The following is an 11,514-nucleotide window of genomic DNA, read 5'->3' on the forward strand; positions in this document are numbered from 1 at the left end:
GGGTCGTCCATGTATAATGGTGCCTGGAAAATGGTTTCCTTCAATTATACTATACTCCTTGGTGTTGGGGGACCACATTTGGACAAGTTCCCTTTGGTAGGTTTGAAGTAGAGAGCATTATCATTCTCTTGTGGCAATGCTCTCCAAAAAAGAGAGAGCACTGCCATCCTCTTGTGGTAGTGCTCGACCATACATTGATTAGTGGCCTCCTTGTGCAATTTATACTTTATGTTCAAGTTTAAGCCTTTTATACCTAAATAAGCCAAATTCCTGGTTGTTTCCATGTCAGATAAAGTTCTCTAGGATGAAAACCCTTGTGCTGGCCCATAAAACCTAGGTGAGCACATGGGTGTGTGTCCCAGAACTAAATGGTTGGTTAGTGTTCTCATTAGTTTCCAATAGTGTCATGGGGCCCTCAAATAGGATGTCTTCACTTATTTGGCCTTTGTAAGCTTTGGTGAAAGTCACAGGGTTGACTTGAGTATCTTCAAGGTACTCTTGGCTTGTGAGTCCTTGTGCAAGAGTAGCCATTTTATTTTTTTAACGAAAATTTGGTGTAATAGAAATAGTGTGGAAGCAAAAATGACAGAGAGTGGAGGATGTGGTGTTGTTTTCTTCACTAAATCTTGATCAATGGATTGGTACTCAAGGTGTAGGGAATATACCTTCCTTTAACCCATTAATAGCTTGTGTTGGGGAGGAGCGTTAGGTTAAACCTGTAATGAATACAATTAAGATTAATATAGATGTTAGCTACTTTTGAGGAAGATAGACAATTTGATTCTTTTGTGGTTAGGGACTCGAGGTGGGAGTTGTTCATAGCTGCTGCTTCATGTTCGCAAGGGGTGATGTCTCCTTCAGCCAAAGCAATGGGAATTTAGGAGGCTCTTAATTGGTTGAATAACCAAAGTTACCCCAAAATAGGGTTGAATCAAATAGCCTTGTTTTTATTCAAGTTATTCATAATTTTTTATAATGTTCTAGTTTTAATTTAGTGGTTAAAGATTATAAAAGTTTATTGCAAACATTAAGTGATGTTGCTTTATATTTTATTAACCTGCTAATTGAGTTGCGTATTTTCTTGCAAGATAATTTTGATATTATGCTTAGTAATATGTTCAGAGAAGGGGTGTTCCTTCTAAACTTTCTACAACTCTTTTGAGTTATTAGTTTTATTTTAATAAAGATAAATTTAATTAAAAAAAAAATTAATTATTTTATCAAAGAAACAGTTAGTATAGTTATTATGTTTGAAGCAAAATATGTAAATTTTGATTAGTTTTATATTTGTAAAGTATAAGTAATTAAATACATAAATATATATCGTGAAGTGGATATATTGTAACTACTGAATTCATAATGCTGAACAGTAGCATACTACCCACCGGTAGGGAAAAAAAACCCTCAGCTCACACCGCAAAGAAAATTATTAAGACATTCACCCTAATCGAAGATAGTGGTCAAAAGGCAACCAAGGTAAAAGTTATATCTCTACTTCTTTATGAACTTGTTGAACATGTTCACCGGTATCCAATGTAGTTAGAAGAATGATAGACTCGTACTCGAATTACATACAATAATCTAAAACATAAATATTTTTAAATAGGTACCATATCATAATTTTATGGTTGAAATTAATTACACGAATCTTATTGGAATCATATCAAAACCAAAATCAACCACTAGATGTTTAATAAAACAAAATACTAATAACAAAACCTAAAGAAAAACTATGATTTTATAGATGGATAATAACATCTCATTTTCATAGAAAGCATACGAAACTTGAGTATGGTAAAGGGTTTTCAGAAAATCTACACATCATGATGCAACTATCTAAAACTTCACCTCCATTTGGTAAATCAAGCTGATGTGATACTTTCTCAACAAAATCCTTTTAGATAGATAACCAGGAAAAAGAAAAAAAATGAACATAAATAGTCACCCCAACTTCAAGGGTCCATAGTGTCTCAGTCGAGGAAACATCCACTATTATTCTTTTAGAAAAAAAAAAATACACAGTATAACACAATCAAAAAGGACGGCGCCTCCCACGTCAACGCTCGCCAAGCATGTTTTCAGTAAAGAACTCAAATATCCTCAGGACCAATGATATTCTGGACATGAAAGAGAAAATTGGAGGCCATCATGAATAATTTGCCATGCATATTACAGGGAACTCACACCAGCAAAACATTTAGAATAATAAATAATTCTTTTGAAAGAAAGAAAACTACCTTGTCTTGAAGCAAAGCTCCGTCAGGAATTTCCAACTTCACCCCAGGTTTTGCAGTGATGCTTACATGCCCCTTTTATAAATTAAAAGTGTAATGGGTACAAAATTACTTGGCAATAACAAGAAGAAAAATCCAAGAAAATGGTGTCTAAGGATCTCTACTTATCAAACAACAGGATAATTATGTCAGGGTAACTTTCGAGGAAAGCCTATATTTAATAACATATATGAACATATTATTGTAAGGTTACACTTCCCAAAAATTTCTAACAAACTACAAAATACAATAGGTTTAAAACATTAGTAAGATACATGCGGTTGCACTCAGCATGAAAAGATTAGATATTAGAAACACATTGAAAAGTCACAAGAATTGTTATTAACAAAATAGTATGGCTATAATATGATATCATTTCTCTTGAACAAGACTCTATTTACTATCTGATTAAAGGATGTTAGTGCAAGAAATTATGAAAGACCAAAACCAATGGAGGACTTTATCTGTACCTTTAGAATGATACCAGAGCCAAACCATACATCGCCAGAAACCTTAAGGCTATCTAGTTCCACAATGCTAGGGATTGACTTGAACCGACTCAAGAAACTGCCAACCTGTATGATACATAGAAAAACAAAAGTGACCATCGTAATCAAGAAACTATAATAGATTTAGAATGATATAAACAACTTAATCAAAAGATATCCTTACCTTCTTGAATTCAGGGCCCAATTCAATTGAGGGATTAGCCGGGTTAGTTCTGTCTACATTTCGAATTACAAAACCATTGTCTAGAGTGTAAAGATCAGACTGAAAAAAATAATAATAAATTAGCAAAATATTTGGAACTACTAACACTGATCAGTATAAAATTAAGAAGAAAAGAAAAGAAAAGCAACCACCTGCACAAGAAGCAAATCTGAAGTGGCCTTTACAGGAAGAAATCGCGATCGAGGCACATTGACACCAATAGCATTGTCAAAGAACTGGTTTAGGGGGCAAAGAGCATTACAATTAAAAACTTAAATATATATACATACATATATTATATTTTACTTATGAAAATGTCTCAAAGAATTTATGCTTTGAAGACCTTAATTGCTGCACCAGCAGCGGTTTCTAGCTGAAGAACTTTAAATCCATCAACTTCCTATAAACAAAATGAAGAATAGAAAGTCAGAAATTTGTCAAGTATATATCACTTGCTGTAATGAAATATCTGTACCTTTGGATTAGGAATAATTTCCATTTTGAGTCCATCAGCTTCAACCAGCCTTTTAATTGCCTTCAAGTTCACCCACCTGAGAATGAATGTATTAGAACTTCAACAACTAAATGTTTAGCCACAACCTAAGGCAATCGGAGTTGTTTCCGAAATGAAAAACGAAAGTACCAATCAACAATAAAAATGAGAGAGAACAATCTGACTTACAAATTATTTGTGTTAAAAATTTTGAACTTCTCAATAGACTTAAATTCATTAACCTGTTGTAAAGAGAACATTGTGTATTAGATGACAAGCTTGCACAAAGCATGTCTAGGAATTTATAATGACAATTTAGCTCCATTTATTTTGAGCAAAGCTAGGCACTAGTACTGCAACTCCCCTCACTTATATGAAGGAGCAAAGTTTTGAAGGATCACGATAACAATATCAAACAGAGTGCCTTAGCACAAAAGGTGGCAGAAATGATATGAAATCTATAACTGAACAATTTCTATGGTTTTACTAGTAAAAACATAAGACGGTAATGAGTAGAAATTCCAGGGATTAAAACTGACATTGTTGGACCATCTACATTAAGGTTTAGGCAAAGTTGGTAAAGTGACTAGAGATAAACTGAATTATGAGAACAAAAGAGTTTGTTAGAATTATGGCTTACATGTTCATCCGGAACTTGAGCTATTTCCAGGAGCTGCAAAATATTACATAAAAAGCAGCAAAGTGTTTCATTATCATTGTCTTGGTAAGTGTTGCTCACAGAAAAAGGAACAAATGTTAAGTTGGAATAAACACAACATCCGACATAGAAAAATGAAGTCAAAAATATATATTATGGAAAACTAGTATTCACATAAATATAACGCTAAATATAGACACACCCGCAAAATAATAATTTGTCTATGGTTTCCGGGCCAAACAAACAAGAGCAATTACAAGGATTGTACTCGAGTTAAAATGTCTCCCTACAAACAAAAATGCTCAGAAATGCTCCCTAGCAATTGGATTAGGTAAGGCTTCCACAGGAATCCTTAGCTGTCGATTAGGTTATAAAGTGGAAGCTAACCGTAAGCCTACAAGAGAGATCAATTCTAGGAAAGTAAAAGGGACCTGTCGGATTCCCTTACCCACAAGATGGCAAGGGGGGCAACCCTTATACCAAAAATATCTTTTAGAACTCACGACGGACACTATGAGTTCCTTGTGATGTCATTTGGTTTAACCGATGCACCTGTCACTTTTCAATCTCATGATTTTCCATCATTTAGGAGTAGCTGATGGAGTTTATATTAGTAATTTATGCACACATATTTTTTGCAACAATATTTCACTATTTCAGCCAAAGGAGTAGAAGCAGGCCCTTATAATTTTGCAGGGCATATTACAATAAATCTCAAACAAACACACAATTTGACACGGCCAATGAAAAATGAGAATATATTTTACATACAGCATTTTCAACAGCATTCCCACATAAACATGTATTATTTAGTTAGCAAAAAAGAAACATGTATTATTTATTTTATATAGGAACACTAAATACTACATTTGAGTCTCAATGACATCTATGCAATTGAATGAGAAAATTCACCCTGAGAACATAAATTCCAAAAAGCGCCAAAATTGAATCTATACATGCATCCACTAATGGATAACATACTAAGTAAGCAAGAGAATATTAAAAATACAAAAATACAAATAAATAAATAAAATTTGCAAGACGTTACACAAAAGTATGTTATACCTGAACCCTGCCTTCATATGAGATAAGGGTGCCACCCTTCACATCAGCCAAAGTTTTTGGCGTCACCTGTCGAAACAAGGGGAAAAAATTGTAGGAACAAATAAATGTATCAAATCCCAAGCACAAGAAGTATCTCTTGTACCTCCATACAATACTCATTCTTGTTCTTGATCAAATGGCTTAAGATTTCTATTTCGTCTAGTCATGGAAACTAACTGTATAACAGAATTGCATGACATGCAATATTTGATGATGTATTAAAGAGATTACAAGAAGCAGTAAATAAGTGAAAGCAAGCATTGGAGGTGGCAAAATGAAGGAATTTAGAAAACAAGGATACTCATGTCAACAACAGCACCCAAATTATCTGAGTTTGCAATGAATACATACTCCTTACCCTGTAAGAAAGAAATATTAAAAAATAGGTAAGCACAGGGGCCGATAAAAATGTGGGGAAAAGCTGACATAATGAGAATCATAAATGCCTAATATAGTACTTACCTGTGACAATAATGCATCAAGTTTACCACTGTTTTTCAAGGATGGGAATACATCACCATGGCCAGGAGGGTACCTTCGTGGGACAAAAAACTTATTAACAAAAGCCAAGAAATAAATATTATGTCAAACCGAGCAATAAGTAACAAAGTCAACTGCTCATTCAGTATACCTACATCATGTGTGGAAAAGGAAATTTCTAGTTAGGAAGTTTCCAATTTAGGGAAACCAAAACAAAATCATAGGAGCAGGGGAAGCTAGAAATAAAATTCAGGTGGGGCGATTATACAGACATATGGCAACGAGAATGGAGGCAACGGTTGAATCAACTTAAGGGTCTACAATGCTAGGTGAGTTGAGCTTAATGAAACAAGAGCTGCAAAAGAATACCGAGTTTGGAGCACAATACAGCCAAACTAGTAAGTTATACCAATTAATTCGCACTAAGATAAAGATGTGCCAGAGAAAGACTCAAAGCATGTTAAGATCCTTTTATTCGAGGAAAGCTTCAAAATAGGTCATTGGTACTGCAGTCATATTCTCCAACAATAGTACAACCTAGCATTCTCAATAGGATTTTTGTGACCACATTGAAGCAAGTTATCCTGAACCCACAACTTATCCAAAGCTTTGATCATGGCTCTTGAGTTACTAGTTTCTACTATTGAACCATAAGGAGATAATGGACTTGTACTTTACAACTAAAGCTACAAGGACTCGACACATTTGTCAGGGAATCTAGTCTTTATCCAAGAATTGGAAATTACATAGGCTTTTTGCCTCTAGACGTGGGGAGCAATAATTTATGTTAGGCATCTCATCATTGGATTCTTTTGGGGTTATCCATATTAATTGGAAAACTCACACCATGAAGTTTAATATCAACACAAATATAGTGAGTTTGCAAGGGGAGTCTACATTAAATAAGACATTGGTTTCTCTAATGTTCGGGCACTTAAGTCATGAAGGTCAACATTTCTGGTTGAATTGAGGCTGACCAAGCATCGTTGGAGAAGAAACATATGGTACCTACAAAGATAAAAGTTGTTTTGGAGGAATGTGAAGAAGTGTTTAATACCTCCATTTAAAGGAAGGAGCACGTGATAGTGATGAAGGATGGAACCTCTCCTATTAGTGTCTAACCTTATAGATACCCTCGCGATCAAAAGGATGAGGTAGAACCTCTAGTACAAGAAATGCTTGCTACCAAAATTATCCAATATGCCTTTTACTAGTTTGGTATTGTAAATTAAAAGAAAGATGGTAGTTGATGTTACACCCATAAATAAGAAATTGTTGGGTGAATTACTTGGACGAACAATATATCAAAACTTGAATTCAAATCATGATACCATCACATACATGTTTGACTCAAAGTTATTTCAAAACAAACTTTCCAAACTCAAGAAGGTCTCTATGAGCTAGTGGTCTTGTTGTTTTGGCTTACCTCGCTAATTAATTGATAGTGATACCCACAAATTTATCTCCAAAGCATGGCTCTTGAGTTACCGATTTCTACTATTGAACCATATGGTCGAGCACTTGATATGAGTGAAGCTACTAAGACTCGGCAAATCTGTTGGGGAATATATCTCTCTATAAAAGAATTAAAGATTGTGGAGGATTTTCACCTCTAAGAGTGGGGAGCACTATCCTTACTTTAGGCATCTAGGGAATCAACCTCTCTATCCAAGAATTAAAGATTGTGGAGGATATTTGAGTCTAGAAATGGGGAGCTCTTGAGTTACCGATTTCTACTATTGAACCATATGGTCGAGCACTTGATATGAGTGAAGCTACTAAGACTCAGCGAATCTGTTGGGGAATCTATCTCCCTATTATAGAATTAAAGATTGTGGAGGATTTTCACCTCTAGAAGTGGGGAGCACTATCCTTACATTAGGCATCAAGGGAATCAACCTCTCTTTCCAAGAATTAAAGATTGTGGAGCATATTTGAGTCTAAAAGTGGGGAGCTCTATCCTCATTTTAGGCATCTACGTTGGAGGTTTTTCAGGTTACCCGTATTAACTGAAACTCTCACACCATGGTCCATGAAGATTCATATCAGCACAACTATCGTGTGAGTTTGAAATGGAATTCTACATTACATAAGAATTTCTAATGTTCATCCACTTAAGTCATTAAGGTCAATGTTTCTGGTTAAATAATACATGAGAACTTTTCAACTCTTACTCTACATTATGAATCTAGGATGAAGGATAGTTATATAATTCAAAACATAAATTGTAACTTTCAGTTTTTTTTTGTCATTAGTTTCAACCTGATGTCCAACATTAGCAAAGACCTCATAGAAACTATATATCATGACTGACATTTAATAGTAAATCTGAGTACCCTTTTTAGGCAAGGCATGTAAACAAACTGCTCAGCACTATGAAACACAGTACACACAATCACATCACAAATATATCTGTAAGCATATTTACTATTTTTTTAGCATGTTATAGTGAGTTGTAACTTGTCGCTCATTGTAAGTTTACAAAATATAAATGTTCAACTTAAACAATAGTTCTTTCTAAAATTTAAAAACTAGCAAGACTGATATTACATTTCAAATAAAATAAAATAAACAACAAAAAAAGAACAAAAAGAGATTGCCAGTAATTCATTTCACTATTATCATGCAATAGATGGAAACATGTAGCCATTTTTACCAATGAACGAGTGGCTAAGTTGAAAGAAACGGAATGACTTGATGTAATGCAGAATACATTTCAAAATAGTTATTCATATAAATATCATCAAATCAAATGCACCTTTCAAGATCTCACAAGGACTAGAAACAAATTCAGTTTAAAAAAGAAATTGTTTGTCAAAACAAGCAAGCAAGACTCCCATAGAGCACAAGACAAGCTTTAACATTTTAACCTAAAAATATAAATAAATCATAATTAAAAGTCAGACACCAACAATATTGTTGATGCTGAAGTGCTTTATGATCAGATTAATTGATCATAACCAAGAAACTATGTGCAGATATAGTACAGCATAATTTCACAATTTAAATTATCCAACATAAAAAGTAGATCATACCATCCATCCTTTCCCGTCTGTCCTTTAGACGGAAGTGGGGAAAAATCATCAACAACTAAACGAGGATACTGGCTCTGAATGAATGCATAGAAGATAAGAGTATATAAGTTCATTTCTTTGAAGTACCAACAGAAGTTGACGAAGAAGGAGCTAATAAAATAATTAACACTAGCAAACCTGATTAAATGTATGAATTTCCACGCTTGAGTTAGAGTACTTCTCTACAATCTAAATCAAACATAGTAGCCGGAAGTCAGTAAAAACAGAATATAATATACTATCACATAATACATACAAATAATTATATTATATAATATAATACATATATAGTAGTTGTAAGTCAGTAAATCAACCTCATTCTTACAAATTATAAATATAATATAATACATATATACAACCACCCCTACATAAACCACATTTTCAAGTAAAACAATGCCTCGGTTTAGTGTGCCTAAACACATGGAATAAATTTAAGTCACCACGTTGTAAATTTTGGCATGCACCAAAACTGTAATGTAATTATCTCCTCTAAAGCCTACAAGTTCTTAATACAATATCAGGTTTGTTTTATGCTGAAAATTCAGCTTTTTAGCTGTATGCAAATTTAAAAACTCTGCTTCTCCTCACCACTGCAAACAACTAGGTTTATTTACATAAATTTTTTAAATAATAAGTGATAAACTCGCTACATCCATTTGACATGAGATTACAACTGCGTAGGAATATTCAATGTAAGTACCTTCAATGTATCATCATGAGTGTTGAATGAATTCATTAAAAGCAGTGGAACATTGCATCCATACTTAGAATTGAGATTCTGCAAAATGACAACAGAGTTAGGCCAAGACCTGCTTAACACGTTCGTGTGTATGTATGCTCGTGCTGTGTGTGCAGAGAAAGAAGAAGAAACCTCAATTTGGATAACAATCAAATCAAGAAACGTCAACCCATCCCGAACTTCGATGACTGACCTGCACACCAAAAATTTCAGTTAGAGTCAGATTAAATAATTTAGGATCAAGCAAAAAATCAATTACAAAAATTAAGTAAAACTAAATTAAAAAAGTTCAAATAATTTTTCTCAAATTAATTACACATATGGCACTGATATGGCAGTAGTCTAAACTGCCACGTCACCAGTAACAAAACCTGACAGAAAACCACTTTAAAACACTATAATTTGGGGATCATTTTTAATGAGCTGAAAAATTGAGAGGGGTCATTAGTTCCGATGGCAAAAATCTTATATAGCCCATAATAAAATAGGAAGATGGCACAATACAGCATACAGTCTGGGAGTCCATTCATCAAACTCACAGAAACTCACGCAATGCCCGAATAATGTTTCTCTTTTCTTTCAAATTAAATGAAAAATTAATTATTACATTGTAAAACAGAGTGTTCTTTGGATTGAATGCTGAAAGGTTGGTTTTAGTTTAATTTAGTCAATTTGCATCAGATCTTATACAGGATCAACAATTAGAGATGCCGAAGAAAATTCATTAAAAAATTAAAAAGCATTGGATTTAGTATAAAACTGCATACTTGGGACCCGTGCAGCCCATTGTTGTTCCCAGACCTCCATTAAGCTTCAGCACAACAAGTTTATTCAAAAGTTTCTTGATCTCTTCTGAATCTGAATTTATAAAGACAATCAGACTACAGATGTTAGACAGGAATCCATTATTATTATTATTATTATTATTATTATTATTATTATTATTATTATTATTATTTAATCAAAAAACATATATAATAATAATAATAATAACCAAAATATAGCGATTACCCTCGGAAATTTGCGCCAAGCTATCATAAGGTACCACTACCTCATCAGTAGGTGTCAGGATCTTACTCCATTCAACATGTTCGGCTTCACCACTTTTTATAAAAATCAAACAACGATTCATCAACATTACAAATCGACATTTTTGAGTGAAACAGATAAGCAAAACGAATCAAAGAATACCATTTTCCGTAGTTTTTAACATTTTCTATCACTGACCAAACAAAAATAACGAAATGCGCCACACTTGGTCATAATAAGAAAATGAAAATAATTAAATCTAAGAATCTACCTGAGGTAACGAGAAACGAGGTTGATGAATCCATTTTTCTCATCGTCACTACAACAACGAAGAATGTCAGATCTTATGCCAATATGAATGTTCAACAAATTTAAGAAATGGATCCGATCGACAAAGTTGAAGATTAGAGTTGGGAAGGAAACTGAAAGATAGTGAAGTAGTACCTAATCTGGTTAAGGCCAGCAACAGCAGATTTGAGGTTGGAGAGCTTTTCGGTCCCTACAGGGCTGACAGTAGCGGCAGAAGCCATTTGCAACTGATGAAAGGATTAATCTAGAAAGAGGAGGTGGAGAAAGAGAATTGAGAAAATACGAAATTTGAGAGAGATCATGTGATTGGATTGTTTGTGACTCTCTCTGTATATATAAGTGCGTGGCAAACAAAAAAAAGAAAAAGAAAAAGTGAGTTTGGTGAAAAATAATATTTGCATAAAGGTTTCCAAAAGAATAAATAAATAGATAATTAATAATTATTTTGTTCATAAAATAATTAAGAAAATTCTATAATGCACTTCCTTAACATGGATATATTGATGCATTTATATTTGTTTTAGTATTCGAAATAATTTTTTAATTGGTCATGTACGTTACAGTTATTTAAGACATCCTGCAAAATTTTAAGAAATTTGGAAAAATTTAACATGCCGAAAACTATGTTCAAACATTATATCGCA

At 33.6% G+C, this 11,514-nt stretch overlaps 1 protein-coding gene across 2 annotated transcripts; it reads right to left on the minus strand.

Moving 5' to 3' along the window:
* Positions 1 to 1,720: 1,720 nt before the first annotated feature.
* Positions 1,721 to 11,270, minus strand: LOC115718719 (UTP--glucose-1-phosphate uridylyltransferase). Of its 2 annotated transcripts, XM_030647540.2 has the most exons (21): positions 11,006 to 11,270; positions 10,833 to 10,880; positions 10,544 to 10,635; positions 10,300 to 10,390; positions 9,665 to 9,725; positions 9,494 to 9,571; positions 8,932 to 8,982; positions 8,755 to 8,828; positions 5,702 to 5,774; positions 5,541 to 5,598; positions 5,343 to 5,389; positions 5,201 to 5,266; positions 4,118 to 4,150; positions 3,667 to 3,719; positions 3,460 to 3,535; positions 3,328 to 3,384; positions 3,137 to 3,220; positions 2,946 to 3,044; positions 2,744 to 2,848; positions 2,238 to 2,309; positions 1,721 to 2,117 (listed from the first exon to the last, which is right to left on the minus strand). In XM_030647540.2, the coding sequence occupies exons 1-21, from the start codon at positions 11,089 to 11,091 to the stop codon at positions 2,091 to 2,093; spliced, it is 1,431 nt and encodes a 476-aa protein (XP_030503400.1). In that variant the 5' UTR covers positions 11,092 to 11,270; the 3' UTR covers positions 1,721 to 2,090. The 2 variants fall into 2 exon arrangements, with proteins under 2 accessions (XP_030503400.1, XP_060959780.1); XM_061103797.1 differs by having other exon boundaries at positions 1,721 to 2,309; positions 11,006 to 11,266.
* Positions 11,271 to 11,514: the final 244 nt, after the last annotated feature.

This window comes from Cannabis sativa, chromosome 9, assembly GCF_029168945.1.
Source record: "Cannabis sativa cultivar Pink pepper isolate KNU-18-1 chromosome 9, ASM2916894v1, whole genome shotgun sequence".
Lineage (NCBI taxonomy): Eukaryota > Viridiplantae > Streptophyta > Magnoliopsida > Rosales > Cannabaceae > Cannabis > Cannabis sativa.

Bases quoted from the DNA above. Each gene is read 5' to 3' on its own strand.
- LOC115718719 (XM_061103797.1), bottom strand. From the start codon at position 11,091: ATGGCTTCTGCCGCTACTGTCAGCCCTGTAGGGACCGAAAAGCTCTCC. The intron at 10,881-11,005 runs GTACTACTTCAC...TCGTTGTTGTAG, and splicing joins GCTGGCCTTAACCAGATTAG to TGACGATGAGAAAAATGGAT. The intron at 5,267-5,342 runs GTACAAGAGATA...TTGTTTCGACAG, and splicing joins AGAATGAGTATTGTATGGAG to GTGACGCCAAAAACTTTGGC.